The sequence below is a fragment of the Mobula hypostoma genome, chromosome 2, assembly GCF_963921235.1.
Source record: "Mobula hypostoma chromosome 2, sMobHyp1.1, whole genome shotgun sequence".
Lineage (NCBI taxonomy): Eukaryota > Metazoa > Chordata > Chondrichthyes > Myliobatiformes > Myliobatidae > Mobula > Mobula hypostoma.
In genome coordinates, this window is record NC_086098.1 from 120,197,707 (window position 1) to 120,222,369 (window position 24,663).

Sequence of the window (24,663 nt, forward strand, 5' to 3'; positions counted from 1 at the left end):
CGCTGCTGGCGGGACGACCAGGGGTCGGACACCTTCGTGAACGCAAAAGTAAGCGGTTTGTGGTCTGTGAATGTGGTGAAGGGCCTACCTTCTAAGAAGTACCTGAAATGCCGGATTGCCAGGTATAGTGCCAATAGCTCCTGGTCAAAAGCACTGTATTTGAGTTCGGGTGGTCGTAGGTGTTTGCTGAAGAACGCCAGGGGTTGCCAGTGACCCTCGATGAGTTGTTCCAGCACTCCACCGACTGCTGTGTTGGATGTGTCCACCGTGAGGGCAGTAGGAACGTCCGTTCTGGGGTGCACTAGCATCGCGGCGTTTGCCAAGGCTTCTTTGGCTTTAACGAAACCGGCTGCGGCCTCTTCGCCCCAGGTAATGTCCTTGCCCTTACCCGACATCAGAGTGAACAGGGGGCGCATGGTTCGGGCTGCTGAGGGGAGGAAACGGTGGTAGAAATTCACCATACCCATGAATTCCTGCAGGCCTTTGATTGTGTTGGGTCAGGGGAAGTGGCGAACCGCGTCTACCTTGGCGGGCAGCGGGGTTGCCCCGTCTTTAGTAGTCCTGTGGCCCAGGAAGTCGATGGTGTCAAGTCTGAACTGGCATTTGGCTGGGTTGATTGTAAGGCCGAATTCGCTCAGGCGGGAGTAGAGCTGGCTGAGGTGGGACAGATGCTCCTGCTGACTACTGCTGGCTATGAGGATGTCGTCCAAATAGATGAATGCAAAGTCTAGGTCACGTCCCACCGCGTCCATTAGCCACTGGAATGTCTGTGCGGCATTTGTTAGACCAAACAGCATTCGAAGGAATTCGAAAAGTCCAAACGGAGTGATGAGTGCTGTTTTGGGGATGTCGTCCGGATGTACCGGGATTTGACAGTATCCCCGGATGAGGTCTACCTTGGAAAAGATCCTTGCGCCGTGTAGGTTTGCTGCGAAGTCTTGAATGTGCGACACAGGGTAGCTGTCTGGCGTTGTAGCCTCGTTCAGTCTGTGGTTGTCACTGCATGGTTTCCAGCCCCCCGTTGCCTTGGGCACCATGTGCAGGGGGGAGGCCCATGGGCTGTCGGACCGTCATATGATCCCCAATTCCTCCATCTTCTTGAACTCCTCCTTCGCCAGTCGGAGCTTGTCCGGGGGAAGCCTTCAAGCACAGACGTGGAGGGGTGGTCCCTGGGTCGGGATGAGGTGCTGTACTCCGTGTCTGGGCATGGCTGCCGTGAACTGCAGTGTCAGTACTGATGGGAAATCCACCAGGACCCTGGTGAATTCGTCGTCGGACAGCGTGATGGAGTCCAGGTGTGGGGCTGGCAACTTTGCTTCACCCAGGGAGGACGTTTGAAAAGTCTTGGCGTGGAATAATCGCTTCCCTTGCAGGCCGACCAGCAGGCTGTGGGCTCGTAGAAAATCCACCCCCAGGAGTGGTTGGGCTACGGTGGCCAGTGTGAAGTCCCACGTGAACCGGCTGGAGCTGAACTATAGCCGCACCGTGCGGGTGCCATAGGTTTGTATTGTGCTGCCGGTGTCGACCAAAAAGCGGCGTCCCGACTGCTTGTCCCAGACATATAGGAGGCTGTCCTAATGGCCAGCTGCCGTAGCCATCAGCGGCGGCTGGCCTGGCGTTTCCCGGGAATTTGCAGGGTGGTCTGCAGCGGCGGACCTCTGTGCCCCACCACCGGTGATAGAAGCACCATTGTTTGTTGGGCTCCTCACTCCTGTCGCTGGGTTTTGTAGGCTCTGCTGTTGGGCCTGGTCTGGTCTGCTGTTGGGCGCGTGGCTTGGTGATCTGTGCAACGGACGCCCCTCTCTCTTTCCTGGCATTCCACAGAGCATCTGCCCGGGCCGCCACCTCCCGGGGGTTGCTGAAATCTGTGTTAGACAGCAGCAGGCATATGTCCTCGGGCTGTTGCTCTAGGAATGCCTGCTCAAACATGAGGCAGGGTTTGTGTCCTTCAGCCAGGGCCAGCATCTTGTTCATTAACGCTGACATCGGCCTGTCTCCCAAACCATGCAGGTGCATTAAGCGGCGTGCTCGTTCGCGCCATGAGAGTCCGAAAGTCCTTATGAGCAGGGCTTTGAATGCTGTGTATTCGCCGTCCTCCGGGGGCGACTCTATAAACTCCTCAACTTGTGCAGCTGTCTCCTGGTCGAGGGAGCTCAGCACGTAGTAGTAACGAGTGGACTCCGAGGTTATCTGCCGAATGTGGAATTGAGCTTCTGCTTGTTCGAACCACAGACGGAGTCGCAGCGGCCAAAAGCTTGGCAGTTTTAACGAAACTACATGAACAGATGCAACATCGGTCATCTCTGGTCCAAATATCATTTGGGCCGTTGGGGTCACCAATTGTAGCGGTGTGCTACACACAGCGCTAGAATAACCACACGTAGTAGGTGAGTTGGAGTTGCGATGAAAGACATTTATTCAAACTTCGTGGCCTGCTTTAAAGCCTTCCCGTTCCCGCCCTCCCTGGGCGGGACTGCTGTGGGGAATGCATATTCCCAGACCCTTTCCACGCGCGGGATTCTCCCCCTGCTGGTGAAGATGGCCTGGTGCCCTTTTTGGGGCCGGCCCTCTGCCTGAGCGCTGTCTCGTGAGCTGGTTCGTATGTGCTAGAAAGTGGGTTGCCACAGTGTCTTAATAACTGCATTAAGATCAATAACAAACATTAAGTAACTATTTATTTATAAAGTTTAATACCCAAATTCAAATTATGTACATGTGGGGTCTTCGATTTCTTGAGAGAAACTTATCTAACTATACACCACATGATAATGTGAAGGAACATCATCTTATATCATCTAATGAGATACAGTATATTCATTTTTGAAAATAAATGAAAGTAAAATAAAATTTTCTTTATATAGCCATTTTTCTCTCCACATATCACCTCCCAGACACTATCTTCACTCTTTCTTCCCACATAAGTTTCCATCTGCCCAACAATCCTCCTCGCTTGAATCTACCTATTGCTTCTACCTCCTTTTCAGATCTGGTAAGAGACTTGGCGACTAACTAGGATACTACCTGAATTAAAGAGTCTGTCGTGGGAAGAAAGGTTAAGCAAACTAGGGTTTTTCTCTTTTGGAGTGATGAGAGATGACTTGATAAAGGTATACAAGATGATAAGGCATCATTAAGAATGCACAGCCGCTGGCTTTTTCCCCACAGCTGAAATAGCTAGTACAAGTGGCTTTTCAAGCTGATGGGAAAAGTATATGGGGGGAGGATGTCAGAGGTATCTGTTTTTACTTAAAGTGGTGAATGCATGGAATGCATTGCCAGAGTTGGTAGTAGGAGCAGATACATTTGGGTCATGTAAGAGACTTAGATATGCAGCTGGATGAAAGGAAAAAAAGAGGGGCTATGCAGGAGGGAAAGGTTGGATTGATCCTGAAATAGGTTAAAAGATTGGCACAACATCATGAGCCAAAAAGCCTGTACTGTTCTACTGTATCTTCTACCTTCAGTGTTCCTGCCGCACCCCTCTCCCTTACCACTTTAAATTAGCTATCGCTCTTTTGCACTCTTAATCTTGCTGCAGGGTCTTGATCCAAAGGATCAGCTATCTTTTGGCTCCATGAATGCTGCCTGACCTGCTAAGTTTCTCCAGCAGCTTTTGTTATATGCAGTCTCTCTCAAGTCTCCACTGTATTTTCTTTTGCTATTATCCAATCAGCTACTATGTGTCTATATAGAGAAATACACTGCATATGGTTGCCTTATTGACCATTTCACCTGCTGTTGGGCTGCCTTTGGAGAACTTTGTGCATACATTCCAAGAATCACCTACTCTTGCACATTTAATATCCTATTATTTATGTTGTATTCCCTGACATGTTTTTCTCCTCTCAAATCTGCTATCTTTCACACTGGATTGCATTTCATTTGATGCCCCCCCCCCCAATAGTCCAAACAGTTGAAATATTTCTTAAATAATTATTAATGCAAATGTCAACAATATAAATTCTTTATTGATCTTTTGCAGGAATTATTGGAAATGGATATTTTCACCCAGCCAGACATTTCATACCTGAAGTCTGTAATTTGATATCAAAACTTGTTGTCTCTAGCAGGGTCCTTTGGCAGTGGACAAAGGTACTGATAATGTGAGAAATGGTTTTCTTGAAAATTGCATTGTTCATATTACTAAAATTGAAAATGGCACATCAGTTTCAATGCTAACAGAGGAAAAATAAACACTGAAATTACTTTATTGTAAAATACAACCATTTCAAAAACAGAATTAATTATGGGAATGTCTGCCAAACTACGTCAGAATGAAGAGCTAAGTAACTAAAAGCTAGGTTGAATGACTAGATTTGAAAAAGCATTTTAAAACTGTCAGAAAGTGAAGATATCAAAGGTCAAGAATCCCAGAGTGAAAAAAAGAAAACATTATATCTTTATTGTCCCTTCTATGATCTCAGGGTGTCACAGACAGTTAAGTACACTGAAATGCTTTATCTAAAATTATATTTTAAACTTTTTTTCGTAGTTTTGCACAGGAGGAACACATTCATTATACATAAACGTATAAGATAAAGGAATAACATGCTGCATAACAGTGTTGAAAGTAGTCTCCATTGACTTTACTAGGTCTCTATATCTGGAGCTTTTTCTGTGAAAGCCAATGTGCCAGGCTTATGAGAAATGAGACCTATATGGTGTATGCCAGTATAGTTGGAAGATTTATTTTCATCTCCTGCTCAAACATGAAAAGAGATATATCAGTTAATAAAGATTGAAAAGGCAGTGCTTTTTCATGAGAGGTAAAAGAAAATTTTTAGATAAGTTACTTTCCAGTGCTATACAGGAAGGAAGAAACAGACTCTTTACCCTGCATTGAGTATCTGTAAGTCCTAGTTTCCAACACTCAGCGCATTGCCAGTCTTTAAACAAAGATTTCAAAGACTGAGAAAGGTTTGATGTGGTAGACATGTCTACTTGTAGGAGAGTCGGAAATTGAAGTGTCAATAATAAGATAATTCCAAAAAAAATCAAATAAGCTACTTGACAGAACTGCCTTTACAAAGAGACTAGTAGTGTTTGAACGTTTTCAGATGTAATAGAAAAAATATTCAGAATTAAAGTAGAAATTATTCAAGTACAAGAAAAGAATGAAACAAAGTTTATATGAAGCATAAACATCAGAAAGGATTTATTCAGGTGAATCATTAGTTCCTGTTCAATAGAGTCTCCATAATTTTATGATCATCAGATCGAAGATGAATAGTAGCAAATACACAGGTTGTTCAAAACAATTGTCAAAAAATATAAGAATACAAGGTCCTTAGTTCAAAGCAGTACAGTCCATTTAAAAGTGGTGTTTGGATGGGTGGAAAATGGAAGGGATAGAAAATTTGCGGTAAACCAGTATAGAGGTAAGAATTTCAGCAAAAGCAGAAAAGTGTATATATGAATGCAAATAGTTTTGTCAGTGTGGAAACAAGTGTTATTAAATCAAATTATGACACTCAGAAGCACAAAAAGTCTGTGTTCAAAAAAGAACTAAGCAGTGATTCTGCATGCCATGGCTTGTATAAATATATATTAAATACTTTGTTTCCAGTATCTTTCTTGGCAGTGAATTCTAGAACCCTAGCACCCTCTGGGTGAAACGAATTTTCCTCTTCGCACCTCTAATCCTTTCAGCAATTACTTTAAATCTGGCCCAGGAGACCTCTACTGATGATAATCTTCCAAGCCACATAAAAATCTGCAACCGTAGACTTCTGTGCCACTATGTCATTTCTGCATTCAATTTCAAAGTTTTCCTTGGTTCCCATGGAATTATATTCTTTTGACCAGCTCATCAAAAGCCTTGATAAAGTACAGAAATTGTCCTCATCAGCTTCTTCGAAATATTCAAATAAGTTTGTCAGATTGAATTAACAATAGGGTTTCAAGTAGGAAGACAATATGTACAATTAAATTGCATTTCAGGTGAGGAGCTGGAAACTCAGGACCTGTATTCCTTTATTAAAGAAAGGTAAGTGCATATTGATAAGAAAATTGTAACATTTTGTTTGACACTTTGACCCAGCAGCTCCAATGTTGTGAGTCTACCTGGCTCCAACACACAAATCAGGTAGTGTTCTCCAGATTCCAAACACCTTCTGGCTGGGGAAAAAAAATTCTTCACCAGATTTCCTCTAACCTCTTACCCTTAAACTGTTTCCTCTGTTTTTAGACGCCTGTGCCATTGGGAAAAGATTCCTATATCCTTCATTTCTGTTATCCATGGAAAACAAACCCAACATATCCATCTTGCCCCAGAAATTGAACACTCCATCTCAGACATTTGGTGAATCTCCTCTGCACCCTCACCCCTAACTTCATGCCTAAGTTCAATACATTTCATATGCTCAGAATGTGCTCTTCTGTGCATAACAATTAAAGATACATTTTCTAAAGGAGATGTTCAGCATAGCTGAAGAAAATCCTGAGCACTATCACTCAAAAAACTACCACTTCATCCATAATTCAGTTAGTTCCTTTTTAAGAATTTCAATCTATAAATCTGCTATTTGTCATATATAATGCTTATCATTCATCTGATGCTATAATTTAGTTGGAGTTTAATGAAAAATGACTGCTGAACTCAAATAATTTATTAAGATTTTTTAAAAATATGAAATTATAGTTTCAAATGTCACCAAGAGGGACATTTTCTCATCTCGAAGTTTGATTTGTTTTGTTTATTTCTCTCTCTCAGGTAAAAATGTTACCTACTCCAGCTAAATTTCATTACATCTTTAACCTGAGAGACCTATCCCGCATCTGGCAGGGAATGCTAACCATTAAATGTGAGGAATGTTGTGATGAAGAGACATTGCTGGCTTTGTTCAAACATGAATGCACCAGAGTAATTTCGGACAGGTAACTACAATGCTAACAGAGAAATTAACACTGTTGCAGTTCTCTTGGGCAGTATCTATTGACAAAATTGCAACAGTCAATGTGATGGAGACTCACAGTTAACAACCTAAGAATGGGAGCAGAAATAAGCCATATTTAAGCGAGTGTTAGATCAGAGCAAAGGGTTGATAATGTTTCCTGAAAAAACAGTAACCATAGTAGTGATACAGAATTCATTAAAGGAAGACCAAGGCATTGCTAAGAAAGGGCATTGTTCAAACATAGTCTATCATGGTGTCCTAGAGTAATACTGAACACAGAAACAGTCCCTTTGGCAAGCTATCCATGCCAATCAAGATGCCCATCGAAGCTAGTCCCACTTGTCTACATTTGGCCCATATTTCTCTAAACCTTTTGTATTCATGTACCTGTCCAGGTGTATGTTAAATGTTGTTATTGCATCTGCCACACCTGTCTGGCAGTTTGTTCCAAATATACACCACCCTTCATGTAAATAAGTCGCCCCTAATGTCCCTTTTAAATAGTCCCATCTCACTTTAAACCTATGCCCTCTGGTTTTGATCCCTTTTCCCTGGGGAGAAAAAAGCCCTGTCTATACCCTCATGATTTTATACCATAAATTCCCTTCAGTCTCTGAATAAAGTCCTACCCTGCCCAATCTATTCCTTGAATTCTGACAATCTTCTCATAAATCTTTCTAGCTTAATGATGTATTTCCAGTACTAGGGTAACCAAAACGGTACACAATTCTCTAAGTATGGCTTCTCAGCCTCTTGTACAATAGCAACGTATTGTCCCAACTCCGATACTCAGTGCCCTGACTGATAAAGGCCAGCATGCCAAACACTTTCTTCGCCACCTTGTCTACTTGTGGTGTCACTTTTAGAGAACACTGCACTTGCAGTCCTACATCCTTCTGTCCTACAACACTTCCTCGGGCTCAACCATTTATTGCAGAAATCCCATCTTGGTTTGACTTCCAAAGATGCATCACCTCACACATATCTGGATTGAATACCGTTTGCAGTTCCTCAACCATCTAGCTGATTAAGATACCATGAAGCATCTCTTGGGATTTTCCGTGACCTTCCTTGTTGGATCCATCTCTTGCCTTCTTTTGCCCTCCTGATTTCCTTCTTGTGTGTACTCCTGAATATCTTGTACTCTCTGTTGTGCTAACTGCTATGCTACGATGCCATCCATATATTTATCTGTATTTATTTAAAAGGCAAAGACCGATTAGAAATGTCAGCATGGTTTTGTGCATGACAAATCCAATCTCACAAATAGGATTGATTTTGTTTTTTTTTGAAGAGGAGGCCCATAATTTTCTATGTCTCAGTAGTTCATGTGCTCATCTAGACACTATTTAAATACTGTCTACAACTCTACTTACACCACTCCCTTGAATGGAGGACTGGATACAGGAGATTGAGTATCATGCTCTCTCTAGTTGGGACCTCTATATAATCATTAAGGAAACATCCCTGAACACATTTGACAAACTACCCCATCTAATTTTTTTTACAGTATGGGAGTCCCAATCAATATGTGGAAAGTTAAAAATCACCTACCATAACAACCTTATTTTGTTTGCAATGTATGATCATTTGGTTGATGAAGTGGTAAACTGCATCAGCAAATCTGCAGATGACACTAAGATTGGGGCTGTGGTGGACAGTGAAGGAAGCTATCAAAGCTAGCTGTGGAATCTGGACTAACTGGAAAAATGGGCTGAAAAATGGCAGATGGAATTTGATGTTGACAAATGTGAGCTGTTGCACTTTGGAGGACAAACCAGGGTAGGACGTACACAGTGAATGGTAGGGCAATGAGGAGAAATGTACAACAGACGGATCTGGGAATAGAGATTCATAATTTCTTGAAAGTGGGATCACAGGTGGATAATGTTGTAAACAGAGGTTTTCTCACATTGGCCTTCATAAATCAGAGTATTGATTATAGGAGTTGAGATGTTAGTGAGGCCAAATTTGAAGTATTGTGTGCAGTTTTGCTCATCTACTTTCAGGAAGGATTTCAATAAGATTGAAAGAGTACAGAGAAAATTTACAAGGATGCTACAGGATTTGAGGATCCCAATTATAGGGAAAGGTTGAATAGGTTAGGACTTTATTCCCTACAGCATTGGAGAATAAGGGGAAATTTGATAAACCTATACAAAATTATGAGGGGTAAAGATAAGGTAAATACAATAAGGCTTTTTTCCACTGAGGTTGAGTGAGATTAGAACTACAGGTCATAGGATGAGAGTAAAATGTGAAATATTTAAGGGGAACCTGAGGGGAAACCTCTTCATTCAGTGGTGTACAGTACTGGCATCCACACCGGACTCCGGGTTTGAATCCAGCTGGCTCCTTGCGTGCTTTCTATCCATGCAGGGTTGAGCGTCAAGCTAGCACCAGACAAATGCTAAAGAAATGGCAAGGTTGCCACCCAATGCACCACAAGTTCGGAGAGGAACAACAACAATCAGAGAGTGGTGCAAGCATGGAATAAGCTGCAATGGAAATGGTGGATGCAGTTTTGATTGCAACTTTTTAAGAAAAGTCGGGATAAGTGCATGGATGGGAGGGCTATGGAGGACTACGGTCCAGCTGTGAGCCGATGGGACTAGAAAGAATAACAGTTTGGCACAGACTAGATGGACCAAAGGGCCTGTTTATGTGCTGTACTGTACTGCTGTAAGACTCCATGAAATTCAACTTATCAGTTGTCAAATGGTAATTGAGCATATTCCTGAGAACAAGTAACATGTTTATGGGGGAAACACTGAACTGTGTGCCAAAAAGTAGTCAGCTTTTTCTAAAAGGTTATCACAGAAATAATAGGTTGAGTGTCAATAAGGTTTTATTGATCTAAGATTCTTATTCCTTCTTCATTATATTCTTATTTAAATTTACTCAGTTTCTAGCCTATTCTTTACTGCTCTCTATACAAACACTACCATAGTTTATAAAAGTATTTGATCAGCATAAATTTGTTGTTGCATCAGATTAGTGGGCTAGTTTACATCATTCAAGACAATGGCTCATTTGCCTATCTTAGTAACTACACACACTTCTTTCTGTAAAAAAGAGCTTCATTTCCAGCATCATGCTCAAAGCTTTTAAGGAGCAGACTGGCAATTACATTTTCTGATGTTGATTTCCCAGGTGCTGGCCCTTCAATCACTGCAGTCTAGTGGGATTCTTACTGAATCCAAATGATTGCAATAAATTGATCAGACTATTTGCATGCAACACACACAAGATGTTGGAGGAACTCAGCAGGCCAGGCAGCATCTATGGAAAAAAGTAAACAGTTGATGTTTCAGACCAATATCCTTCATCAGGACTCAGCCCAAAAGAGCCTTGGCCCAAAACATTGACTATTTACTCTTTTCCATAGATGCTACCTGGCCTTTTGAGTTCCTCCAGCATTTTGTGTATGTTGCTTGGATTTCCAGTTTCTGCAGATATTCTCTTGTTTGTGATCAGACTATTTTCATATCACATTTATACAAGTTATGTACCGTTAAAGATAGAAACATTTTATTAGTATTCTAAACAGTGGAGCTGTTCATAATAGTGAAATTCATTCTGATTAACATTTGTATTACTAGATTTGTAACTGAAGAAGATAAAAAATGGTTTGAAGATGCAGTGACACGTACAATTGAAAAAAATATTGGAAAAGAATCATCTGTAAAGCTTTCTGAAGAGCCATACTTTGTCGACTTTCTTCGTGAAATGCCAGAGCCAACTGGTGAAGAACCTGAAGATTATGTATTTGTCATTCCAAAAGTCTATGAAATGGTATGCAAGTTATTAATTCTGTTTATAAAAATAAGTTTGGACTTAAGTCCGTTGTCCCACTGTGTCCACGCCAGCCATCAAGAACTTATTCACGAGGAAATCTGCAGATGCTGGAATTTCAAGCAGCACACATAAAAGTTGCTGGTGAACGCAGCAAGCCAGGCAGCATCTCTGGGAAGAGGTACAGTCGACATCTTGTGCTGAAACCCTTCGTCAGGACTAACTGAAAGAAGAGCTAGTAAGAGATTTGAAAGTGGGAGGGGGAGGGGGAGATCCAAAATGATAGGAGAAGACAGGAGGGGAAGGGATGGAGCCAAGAGCTGCACGGTTGATTGGCAAAAGGGATATGAGAGGATCATGGGACAGGAGGCCCAGGGAGAAAGAAAAGGGGGAGAGGGGAAAAAGCCCAGAGGATGGGCAAGGGGTATAGTGAGAGGGACAGAGGGAGAAAAGGAGAGAGAGAAAAAGAACGTGTGTATATAAATAAATAACAGATGGGGTATAAGGGGGAGGTGGGGCATTAGCGGAAGTTTGAGAAGTCAATGTTCATGCCATTGAACCATGGATGTCCAGTCCCTATATACTTCCATCCCCCATCAGGAAGGTCTCAAAGCTCTCCGCTTCTTTTTGGATTCCAGACCTAACCAGTTCCCCTCTACCACCACTCTGCTCTGTCGAGCAGAATTAGTCCTTAGTGTTAATAATTTCTCCTTTGGCTCCTCCCACTTCCTCCAAACTAAAGGTGTAGCCATGGGCACCCGTATGGGTCCTAGCTATGCCTGCCTTTTTGTTGGCTTTGTAGAACAATCTATGTTCCAAACTTATTCTGGTATCTGTCCCCCACTTTTCCTTCGCTACACTGACAACTGCATTGGCACTGCTTCCTGCACGCATGCTGAGCTCGTTGACTTCATTAACTTTGCCTCCAACTTTCACCCTGCCCTCAAGTTTACCTGGTCCATTTCCAACACATCCCTCCCCTTTCTAGGTCTTTCTGTCTCTGTCTCTGGAGACAGCTTATCTACTGATGTCTACTATAAGCCTACTGACTCTCACAGCTACCTGGACTATTCCTTTACTCACACTGTCTCTTGCAAAAATGCCATCCCCTTCTCGCAATTCCTCTGTCTCCGCCGCATCTGCTCTCAGGATGAGGCTTTCCATTCCAGGACGAGGGAGATGTCCTCCTTTTTTAAAGAAAGGGGCTTCCCTTCCTCCACCATCAACTCTGCTCTCAAACACATCTCCCCTATTTCACGCACATTTGCTCTCACTCCATCCTCTTGCCACCCCACTAGGAATAGGGTTCTCCTTGTCCTCACCCCACCAGCCTCCGGGTCCAACATATAATCCTCCAAAACTTATGCCACCTTCAACGGGATCCCACCACGAAGCACATCTTTCCCTTCCCCCTCTCTCTGCTTTCCACAGGGATCACTCCCTACGCAACTCCCTTATCCATTCGTTCCCCCCCCCCCATCCCTCCCCACCGATCTCCCTCCTGGCACTTATCCTTGTAAGCAGAACAAGTGCTACACTTGCCCCTACACTTCCTCCCTCACCACCATTCAGGGCCCCAGACAGTCCTTCCAGGTGAGGCGACACTTCACCTGTGAGTCGGCTGGGGTGATACACTGCGTCCGGTGCTCCCGATGTGGCCTTCTATATATTGGTGAGACCCGATGCAGACTGGAAGATCGTTTCGCTGATCACCTACGCTCTGTCCGCCAGAGAAAGCAGGATCTCCCAGTGGCCACACATTTTAATTCCACATCCCATTCCCATTCTGATATGTCTATCCACGGCCTCCTCTGCTGTGAAGTTGAAGCCACACTCAGGTTGGAGGAACAATACCTTATATTCCGTCTGGGTAGCCTCCAACCTGATGGCATGAACATTGACTTCTCAAACTTCTGCTAATGCCCCAACTCCCCCTCGTACCCCATCCGTTATTTATTTATATACACACAGTCTTTCTCTCTCTCTCTCTCCTTTTTCTCCCTCTGTCCCTCTCACTATACCCCTTGCCCATCCTCTGGGTTCCCCCCCTCCCCCTTTTATTTCTCCCTAGGCCTCCTGTCCCATGATCCTCTCATATCCCTTTTGCCAATCAACCATGCGGCTCTTGGCTCTATCCCTCCCCCTCCCACTTTCAAATCTCTTACTAGCTCTTCTTTCAGTTAGTCCTGACGAAGGGTCTCGGCCCGAAATGTCAACTGTACCTCTTCCTAGAGATGCTGCCTGGCCTGCTGCGTTCACCAAAAAAGAAAAGGGCCCATTTTAATGAAACAGTCTACTGTGCACAAGGTGGAGCTCACCGTTTCCACTTCGCTGATCTCCCCGGCTTTCATCGGATCATGGCCCCCCTCTGGGTCGAGTCCTACGACCTCTTCTCTCCAGTGTCTTCTACCTTCATCTCCTGCCAACCAAAGACACACTCCCTTCATTGGACAAATCACATTCCAAAGTACCTGTAATCTCAAACCATGACCCAAACACTGTTTCTATGGAAAGACCATTACGTTAGCAGTGAAACCTTTCCCAGGGTGTTAAATACCTGTAGCATATTGATCAAATCTGCATATTGCTTCACTACTTAGTGTTTCATAGCTTCCCTGTCTGTTGGGGTCATATACTGTATCCAGTACTGCCCATGTGGCCGCCTGTATATCAGTGAGACCCGACATAGATTTGAAGACTGTTTTACTGAGCACCTACGCTGCATCCACCAGAAGAAGCGGGATCTCCCAGAGACCACCCATTTTAATTCCACTTCCCATTCCCATTCCGATATATCAATCCATGGTCGTCTCTACTGTTGCACTGAGGCCACACTCAGGTTGCAGGGAGAACACCTTATATTCCATCTGGGTAGCCTCCAACCTGATGGCATGAATATTGATTTCTCAAACTTCCAGTAATGCCCCCCTTCACCATTCCCTATCCCCTTCTCTCTCTCTCTCACCTTATCTCCTTGCCTCCCCATCACCTGCCCCCACTTATTCCATGGTCTTCTGTTTTCTCCTATCAGATTCCCCCTTCTCCAGCACTGTATCTCTTTCACCAATCAACTTCACAACTATTTACTTCATCCCTTCCCCTCCTGATTTCACCCATCACCTTGTGTTTCTCTCTCCCCTCACCCACCTTTTAAATCTTTTTTTCTTCAGTCCTGCCGAAGGGACTTGGCCCAAAATGTTGACTGTACTTTTTCCATAGATGCTACCTGACCTGCTGGGTTCCTCCCATATTTTGTGTGTGTTGCTAAGACATCCAACACCTTCTCATTTGTAATAGCAAGTTTTGCTTTGGAAATTAGTTCCCCTCCATTGAATTATCCCTACAATGTCATTCTTAGTGACTACAGATAAAATATTTCATTTGTGACCTCTGGTTCTTACACACAGATTATTCATTTAAAACCTCACCTGCAGCCTCTGGCTCCAAGCACAAGTTGGCAATTTGGTCCTAATGAGCTCTCCTCCTTCCCAGGTCATCAGCTTGTCCTAAATATACTTAGAAATTGATTAGAGGTTTTCTTAAATTTAATTGACTTTTACTATTTTTGGCCCCCTTTTTGCTTTTCTAATTACTTTTTCAAGTAGCCATTTCCCCTAATCTCAACACTTTGATGCTCTTGAAGGGCCACAATCATATAGCATGGAAGCAGGCCATTCAGTCCAGTCTGTCCACATTAACATTTGGAAACCCTTCTGTATTAATACTTGATTAAAAAGATTTCTGTGCTTAAGAGGACCCCACTCGGGAGGGAGCAATACTGGACCTTCTCATAGGGAATGAGGCAGGGCAAGTAATTGAAGTGACAGTCATAGAGGACCTTGGCTCTAGTAACCATAATTCAATTTGTTTTAAGATAGTCATGAAAAAGGAAGGGGCAGGTAAGCAGCTTAATCAGAGCTAATTTTGGGGAATTAGGCAGGATCTAGCAGAGGTCGATTGGGTGAGCCTGTTTGAAGGGAAAGGAACAAATGAAATGTGGAAGGCTTTTAGGAGTGCAATATTAAGAGTCCTGGGGCAGCATATACCTGTTAGGGTAAAGTGTAAACCTGGCAAATTTAGAGAACCATTGCTAACAAGAGATATTGAGGCTCTGGTCAGGAAAAACAAGGAAGCAAACCTTGAGTTTAGAAGGTTGGGAACAAGTGAGTCCCTTGATGACAATAAAATGATTAAGAATATACATAAGAGGAAAATCAGGAGGACATAGAGAGAGTATGAAATGAATCTGGCAGCAAAGGTTATGGAAAATCTAAAGAGGTTTTATAGCTATATTAAGAGCAAAAGGGCACTAGGGATAGAATGGGCCCTTTTAGAGATCAGCAGGGCTGCCTGTGCCTTGAGCCACAAGAGATGAGTAAGATTTTTAATGAACATTTCAAAATCATGGTTGCTCAAGAGATAAGAGAAACCAGCAGAGGTGTCCTAGAGAACACTTATATTACCAGGGAGGAGATATTTGCAGCCTTACAAGGTATTAAGGTTGATAAATCCCCAGGGCCTGACAGAGTACATCCTCAAACTTTGAGGAAGGCTAGAGAGGAAACAGCTGAGGCCCTTACAGAAATATTTGCTTCATTGCTAGCCACCATTGACATTCCCAAAGACTGGAAGTTGGCTGATTTCGTTCCATTCTTAAAGTAGGGTAGCAAGAACAAGTCGGGGAACTACAGCCTGACATCAGTGGTTGGTAAGTTTGGCAGAATTTAGCAGCATTTGGATTGGTAGAAGCTGATTGGGGGGGTTTAGCATGGTTTTCTATATGGAAAGTCAATTTTTTTGTAGGGATAACCAGAACTGTAGTTGAGTGTAGCACAGTGGATGTTGTCTATTTGGAATTTAGCAAGGCCTTTGGACTAGCCCACATGGTATGCTAGTCTGGAAGGTTAGGTCCCATGGATTCAAAATTGGATCGGAGGTAGAAAGCAGAGGGTGGTAGTTGGAGGTTGTTTCTCAAAATGGACACCAGTGTCTCAGGGGTTGGTTTTGTAACGCTTATTATTCATTGTTTATATAAATGACTTCCATGCAAATACACGCGATTTAGTCAGTAAATTTGCAGATGACACAAAGTTAGGAGATGCTAATAGTGAAGAAGGTTATTGTAGATTACAGGATGATCAATTAAGGAAGTGGGCCAAAGAACTGCAAATGCATTTCATTGCAGGTACTTGTGATATGATGCATTTTGGAAACTCAAAACAGCATACAACATACTGTACATGGTAGCAAACTTGAGAGTGAAATGGAACAGAGGCGCCAGTAGTACAAGTGCATAGTTTGTTGAAAATGGCATTACAGGTAGACAGGTGGTGAAAAATGCATTTGGCATGCTGGCATTCATCATTCTGGGTACTATGTATAGGAATTGGGACATTATATAGCATTTGTTAGGCTTTGGTTAGTCTACTGTTGAAGTTCTGTATACAGTCCTCTCTATTATAAAAAGACATGGTTAAACAGGAAAAAAATACAGAGAAAATTTACAAAGATGTTGCCATGATTAGAAGGGCTGAGTTATAGGGGGAAGTTGGCAAGGCTACATCTTTATTTCTTGAAACACAGAAGAATGAGAAGCAACCTTATAGAAATACTTAAAGTGCTGTTTTGTTCCGTGACTCTTAAGAGATTCTAGTAGTCATCTAGGCATTTCTGAAGTGCTGTCAGTGACTCAATTACAACCACTCTCTCAGTCATTGTATTCCAGATACTTACTACTCTCTGAGTGAAGAAGATGCCCCTAAGTCTCTTCCCCCTTGCCTTATATTTATATCACCTAGTTTTATCTTCCTCTGAATTGCAGGATGTTCTCCTGAAATATTTCCTATCTGTACTCCTCATAATTTTATTTCTCTTAGTCATGGTCCCCCTTAATCTCCTCTGCTCCAGAGAGAACAGACACACCTTCTCCAGTCTGTCCTCAAAACTGAACTGGACTATCTTAGACAACATCCTGGTGAATTTCAAGACCTATGAAATCTATGGTTTCTTGCATTAATTGGCCATTCTTTTCATCTTTATGTAAGCATGCTGACCCTGAATTCTCACCTTTTTGTTGTTTTACATAGAACATTAAAAATAGAACTGTACAGCACAGAAATAGGCCCTTTAGTCCACAATGTCTGTGCCAACTATGACACCAGATTAAACTAATCCATCTGCCTTCATACAGTCTATATCCTTGTCAATCTGCATATTTTCTTAGTAACCCTTGGTTCTAACGTGTCTTTAATTAAATTCCTTGATCCATTTTCTAGAAATATATCTAAATTTAAGTTGCCTTTTTGCTTCATATTTAATCTCCAGAAATGCGTCTAAACCATGTAACTTTGTTCATGGTTTATTCAGTTTACCACAAAGCTACAGTAGAAAGATCAGAGGCTTTGGGTTTAATGCCTATTCACTCTTTCATTCAAGAGGAAACTGTACTTCAGGAAATCTTGGACAATGAAAGTAAAAAGGTTTTATGTAAGTGCTGGCTCCTGATTGCAATTCAGTGAGTTGAAGACAAAAAAATGTGAACATGTAGGCATGGGAAAATGATCGTCAAAAGACAATAAGGTAGAAATTGTTTACAACTTTTTAAATGTGGTGTAGCGCCATAACAAGGAGACCATGGCCACCCACAATTTGGCTTCAAACTACTGTATATTTCAATACAAATAAACTCTTCTCTGACTTCTCAGGTACAGGTATTAATTTTAACCAACATTTTGATGACAAGCTTTGCCATCTTCATCAGGGATGATACCAGGGAATGTCTAGTCTGCTGGTATTTATACCCCCGTCATCCTTCCCCCCCTGATTGATTAGTCCTCATCCAATCAGATTTCAGCTGTTCAACCTTGTTTACAATCAAATTTCAGTTCTTACTTAGAGCAAGACCCTTGTCTTTCTTAAAATTCTTTATCTCTAGTTTTATTATCAATAGGCTGCTTAAGAGGGTAAGAGGGTAAACTACATTGGCCTCATGCAACGTTTCTAGCCAAGACCCTTCTTCAGTCCTGGACTGAAGAAGAGTCTTGGCCTGAAATATCAACTGTTTACTCTTTTTTCATAGATGCTGTCTTACCTGCTGAGTTCCTTCAGCATTTTGTGTGTGTTGCTTTGAATTTTCAGCATCTGCAAACTTACTCGTGTTTGTGATTTACACTGGCTTCATGCCTTTTTGTCTATCATTAGCCTTGTGTTGTTTCCTTAATGATATTCTAATGATTATAAATGAATATATTCCAGGTACCAAGCTATGAATTCCTGACTGAAAAATTGAAGTTTTATCAGGCACAACATAATGAAGGTGTTCGATCAGGATATTTTGATCTAGTCTTCTTTAAAGATGCAATGACACACCTGATGAAAGTGAGATTTTAAAATTCTATCGAGCTATGCTTAAATAAAAATAAATAATAAAATTAGAACTTCTGTGGGAAAATAAAGCTTCATAAATGCTTGTGTTTCAGAATTTTGGGTTTTGAGGCATTACAAAATTAATTAAGATCTATTCAGCCTTTGATCCCCAGTTGTTGCACTGTTCCTCACACATCCTCTTTCCCAGTGGTACCCTTTCTATATCATTATCATCCAAACTTCTCAAGATATTTGTTGTCACCACATTAATCTTTTAGTGAAATGATTTTCTCTACATGTTTCCCTAATATCACAAATGTTATCAACATCTCGGATATTAAGCTTTTCCATTTACAATTATAAGAGCTACAAGTCACTATAAAGGTAATATGAAATACAGATTTCATCCAGATTTCAATGATGTAAAAATTTAGATGACAATCTTTTGGATTTGCAGTGGGTGGGTATTCACTTCTAGTCATTTGTTTCAAGGTATATTGGTGTAAAGTAATGTTCTATCTCTCAGTTAGCTTCCTTGTGATTTTACTTTTTTTTCCAATTTGCACCATCAGTTAATGCCTTGCCACTGAACTATACATAATTTTTTGGAAAACAGAAGTGTGTTTCATATTTGCATTAAATAGTAACAAAAATACCCAAGCCAGCCATTATCTAGTGAGGAGGTCTAAATTATGCTTTCTGCTAAACTCTCCACCATTCTATCAGCAACGTGGTACTGCAATTTGTGAAGATACAGTACCTAATAAAGTGGTTACTGAGTGTGTGTTCTTGGTCTTCTGCTGCTGTAGCCCATCCACTTCAAGGTTTGACATGTGTATTTAGAGACATTCTTCTGAACGCTACTGCTGTAACGCATGGTTATTTGAGTTACTGTTGCCTTCCTGTCAGCTTGAACCAGTCTAGCTATTCTCCTCTGACACGAAGCCTGGAGCAGACCCACCATCTCAGCCTCATTATAGCACATAGCGGGGTAAGCATCGAGGAGCCTGCAGACATGAAGCCCAGAACAGCAGGAGCAGGCCCAAAACCTCAGCCTCAATGCAGCGAAGAGTGGAGTAAAAGTTGCGGAGAAACAAGCAGAACCAGCCTGACCCTAGTCTCTGGCCCTGGCCCCCTGCCTTTTCAATCCATCTGGCCTGGCGTTTAAGTGGTCCAGACATCGGGTCGTTTCTCACTCTAGGATCTGGGCCCTGTCACATCGATACATTCTGGGGCTGGACCCCACCACCATGTTTTGGGCCATACCCAACCTTTCCAAGTCAACCTGGCACCTGGATCGATCAAAGCTCGCTCTCAGTTTAGGTGGACAGGCCCCGAATCTGCATCTCCTTTTGAAAATTTGAACAAAACCAACAGCAGATACTGTAGTTAACTGAAGTAAATTTGGATATTTGATTAAAAGATGTGATGGTAGTTGAGCAAGGACAGGTACTAAAAGAAATCCAAAAGAGGCAAAGTGAATATTTATTATTTAGATTTACTTGTCCTTGAGATAGTGTTAATGAGCAATATTTTAGAACTGCTGAAGTGATCATGGTGATGATAGGAAACTTCAGAATTTATACCCACAAACGAAGTTATATTAACAAACCTCCAAATCAGAATGAGGTAAGACTTGGAGGGAACTGGCATCTGGTAGTGTTCCTATGTACCATCTGTCCCTGAGAGGGAATGAGCATGGGGAGCATTGCTAAAGAAGTCTTATCAATTTCCTGCAATGTGTTTTGCTGGAGGTAATATACTTGTACTCCAGCTATGCTCTGATGTTGGAAGGAGTCGACAGTCAGTGCGGTGGTTGGGATGTCTGGTGTTGAGCTTCCTTTTGGAGCTTCACATATTCAGGAAAGTGGAATGTAATTACATCTTGAGTGTAGAAAAGCCTTTTTTTTTATTTGCAGCTTAATAAGGTTGGTTTCTCAGCTTTAGATGAACTAGTGTTAATCCAAGCATGTCTTTCTTCACTCGTCATTGGACTACATTTGGTCTCAAGATTTAACAATAATAGCAGAGTAGGTAAAAATAGTAAATGCTGTAAATACTTAGGTTAGGCAGTATCTTCAGAAAGACGAACAGTTGATAGACCATCGAACAGTTCAGCACAGTAACAGTGCCTTCAGCCCACCACCCCTACCCGTTCAACTAAACCCATTTGTCTACAAATGGATTGTATTCCTTTATTCCCTGCCTGTTTCTGTGCTTGTCTAACTACTTAAACATTGCTATCATATCTACCTCTGCCTCTTCTGGCAGTATATTCCAAGCACCTACTGATCTCTATGTTAAAAATAAAGCAAGCTAACTTCAGAAACACAGACCTATGGTCCTAACATCAATGGTTGGAAAGTAACTGGAGGAGATTCTGAGAGACAGGATTTATTTACATTTGGAAAAGCGGGGTTAGATTATGGATAATTAGTGTGGATTTATGCATGGGACATTGTGTCTCATGAATTTGAATGAGTTTTTTGAAGAGGATTGACAAGAGCTGGACAGTAAATTGAGTATTAGTAGTTGTTAACATGAAATTTATCAAGGCTTTTGACAAGGTCCAGCATGGTGGGCTGGCCTAGAGGATGAGCACACTTGAGACCTAAGATAAACCGGCCACCTGGACCCGAAATTAGCTTGGTGAAAGGAGTCAGAGGATGGTAATGGAAGATTGTTCTTTCAGATTGGTGGCCTCTGACCAGTGGTATGTCATAGGGATCAGAGCTGGGCCCACTGATCTTTATCATCTATGATTTGGATGAAAGTAGCAACATAGGTCGGCAGGGTGGCTGCCTTCAGTGGTTAGGGTATCAAGTTCAAGAGCTGGGACATCCTGTTCCAGATGTACAAGATGTTGGTAAAACCACACTTGGAATATTGTGTGAAGTTTTGGTCATCTGCGTAGAGGAACAATGTGATTAAGTTAGAAAGGGTGCAGATAACTTTCACAAGTACACTCAGAGGCCACTTTATTAGAGATATACCAGTATATAATAAAGTGGCCACTAAGTGTTCATGCTCTTCTGTTGCTGTAGTCCATCCACTTCGAGATTCAATGCCTTGGGTGTTCGGTGTTACCCTTCTCCACACTACTATTCTAACGCATGGTTATTTGTGTTACTGTCACCTTCCTGTCAGCTTGAACCAGTCTGGCCATTCTCCTTTGAGCTTTCATTAATGAGACATTTTTGCCCATAAAACTTTAGACAGTCATGAGTGAAAATCCCAGGAGATCAGCAGTTTCTGAGATGTTCAAACCACTCTGTTTGGCACCATCAATCGTTCCATGGTCAGAGTCACTTACATCACATTTCTTCCCCATTCTAATGTTTGGTCTGAACAACAACTGAACCCCTTGACCATGTCGGCATGCTTTTTGCATTAAGTTGTTGCCACATGATTGGTTGATTAGATATTTTGCATTAATGAACAGGTATTTATGTGTACATAATAAAATGATTACCTAATGTATGTTATCAGGTTTATAGAGCTTGAATTATAAGGAAAAACTAGGTAGGCTAAGGCTTGTTTTCACTGAAATGTAGGAGGTTAAGGGGTTATTTTCTCAAGATATATAAAATCATGAGGGACATAGAATGGTCACAATCTTTTTTTCCCTCAGGGTGGGAGTGCATAAGTTGAAGATGAGAGGCAAAGGTTGCTCCTGGGGGACAATCTTTTCATACAGAGAGTGGTGGGTATGTGGAATGAGCTGGCAGAGGAAGTGGTAGAGGCAGGCACAATTACAAAGTGTAAAAGATGTTGTGTTAGGTACATGAATAAGGATATAGTATGTCAAATGCAGGCAAATGTGACCAGCTCAGGTGGAGAACTTGGTCGGCACAGATGAATTGTGCTGAAGGCCCTGTTTCCATGCTGTATCACTCTATCTCTTTTAAAGTTCCCCCTCTCACCTTAAACCTAAGCCCTCTAATATTAGACATTCCCAACCTAGGAAAGGGACTGGTTATCTACTCTGTCTATGTCTCTAATAATTTGATACACTTTAATCAACCTTTAACATTTCATGAAAGTACTTCAAGTTTGCCCAACCTCACCTTATAGCTAATACTTTCCAATCCAGGCAATGGCCCAGTGAACCTATTTTTTACTTGATGCGTCTGTGAAGTGAATACAGGAAGTTAAGAACAAAATTAAAAAGCAGGACATCGAGGGTAGTAGTCTCAAGATTATTTCTAGTGCCAGTTGCAGGTGAGCATGAGAACAGGAAGATATGGCAGATGAATATGTGGCTGAAGAACTGGTGGCTATTTGAAATCCTTATCAATGATCTACATGGGAGGATCAAGTGTGTTATATTCAGGTTTGCTGATGATAAGTCATTTTGACATCTATAGCTTTAGCTTAAGACTGATTTATCAACCTTGTCTAATGGGTTTACTCTTGGTCAGTTTACTTGTGTCCTTAAATCATGAACCTTTAATGGGTGCATTCTTTGCTTGATCACTGCGATCACTTTATGGTCCTAAGACGATTTGCCCAAATATGCTTTACATATAAATTATGTGTTTGTGTTGATTTTACCTGATACTGAAGCAAAATAAAAGTTGTGCTACTTACTTAGTTTATTAATAGGCAGAGAATTATCATACATCTGACAGCAAGAAAATATCATTTTGTAGATATCTCGTATAATCCGCATAGATTGGGGAAATGCTCTACTGGTTGGAGTTGGTGGTTCCGGAAAACAAAGCCTGACAAAGTTGGCATCCTTCATTGCTGGATATAAAATCTTTCAGATCACTTTAACCAGGTATACAGATAATTTGAAATAGTTTTATATTTATTCATTGTTGTAGAGCCTTTCACACATTAGCTGGCATTAACAATGGCTCTTGGTCACATTGAGTTACTAAACTCCTATAAATACATCCTTCTGTACCAGGCCCCCTCAACCTGCCTACCCTACCTTGCTAGTGATGATGGATATTATCAGCCAGGAAAATTGCCATTTGTGCATCTTTTTCCACACTGAAAAGCTCACATCGTGGGAATATGCAATGTCCAGGCTTTGTCAAACTGGATTCCAGCAAACTTAATAATTTTCACTTATGACATGAACTAAAAGTACATGAAGCATTGGCTGTCTCACAGAGAGAGAGAGAGAGAAAGAAAAGAAAAAAAAACAATTCACTTAGCTCCCAACAATGTGAGAACATAGAACAGTACAGCACAGTACAGGCCCTTCGGCCCACAGTGTTGTGCTGACCCTTAAACCCTGCCTCCCATATAACCCCCCACCTTCAATTCCTCCATATACCTGTCTAGTAGTCTCTTAAATTGCACTAATGTATCTGCCTTCACCACTGACTCAGGCAGTGCATTCCACGCACCAACCACTCTCTGAGTAAAAAAAAACCTTCCTCTAATATCCCCTTGAACTTCCCACCCCTTACCTTAAAGCCATGTCCTCTAGCATTGAGCAGTGGTGCCCTGGGGAAGAGGCGCTGGCTGTCCACTCTATCTATTCCTCTTAATATCTTGTATACCTCTATCATGTCTCCTCTCATCCTCCTCTCCAGAGAGTAAAGCCCTAGCTCCCTTAATCTATGATCATAATGCATACTCTCTAAACCAGGCAGCATCCTGGTAAATCTCCTCTGTACCCTTTCCAATGCTTCCACATCCTTCCTACAGTGAGGCAACCAGAAATGGACACAGTCCTCCAAGTGTGGCCTAACAAGAGTTTTATAGAGCTGCATCATTACCCTGCGACTCTTAAACTCTATCCCTCAACTTATGAAAGCTAACACTCCATAAGCTTTCTTAACTACCTTATCTACCTGAGAGGCAACTTTCAGGGATCTGTGGACATGTACCCCCAGATCCCTCTGCTCCTCCACACTTCCAAGTATCCTGCCATTTACTTTGTACTCTGCCTTGGAGTTTGTCCTTCCAAAGTGTACCACCTCACACTTCTCCTGTTAAACTCCATCTGCCACTTCTCAGCCCACTTCTGCATCTTATCAATGTCTCTACAATTTTCAACAATCCTCTACACACCACCAACCTTTGTGTCATCTGCAAACTTGCCAACCCACCCTTCTACCCCAACATCCAGGTCGTTAATAAAAATCACGAAAAGTAGAGGTCCCAATATCGATCCTTGTGGGACACCACTAGTCACAACCCTCCAATCCGAATGTACTCCCTCCACCATGACCCTCTGCTTTCTGCAGGCAAGCCAATTCTGAATCCACCTGGCCAAACTTCCCAGGATCCCATGCCTTCTGATTTTCTGAATAAGCCTCCCATGTGGAACCTTGTTCTGAGTTTCATCATTATACAGAAATTTAACTGGTAAATTAAGTTTGTGCCAACTTGAGTAGAGACAAGAGGCAAGGTATTCTACGTGGATTCACATGCTGAATTTCCATTGTCATTTTGCTCCCTGCAATGCACAGACTAGAGCGTCTTGCATCTGAAAATGATCGTTGACCTCATGCTCTAAGTTCCATCTAACTCTCTTAAATCCACCTTTAGGCAGCAATTCATGTATCTTTTTTGACTCTGAAGCATCTTGAAATAGTTTTCTGTGCTGAGGGTGCAATGTATATGCACATTGTTGTTTCTGTTA

At 42.0% G+C, this 24,663-nt stretch overlaps 1 protein-coding gene across 1 annotated transcript in view; it reads left to right on the forward strand.

Moving 5' to 3' along the window:
• The window catches only part of LOC134357440 (dynein axonemal heavy chain 8-like), a 1,088,497-nt gene that overhangs the window by 811,889 nt on the left and 251,945 nt on the right, over positions 1-24,663 (forward strand). The window contains exons 58-62 of the mRNA XM_063069028.1: positions 3,983-4,092; positions 6,713-6,876; positions 10,499-10,691; positions 17,946-18,068; positions 22,709-22,839. Coding sequence (XP_062925098.1) covers positions 3,983-4,092; positions 6,713-6,876; positions 10,499-10,691; positions 17,946-18,068; positions 22,709-22,839 — 721 coding nt within the window. The remainder of the gene's footprint in view (positions 1-3,982; positions 4,093-6,712; positions 6,877-10,498; positions 10,692-17,945; positions 18,069-22,708; positions 22,840-24,663) is intronic.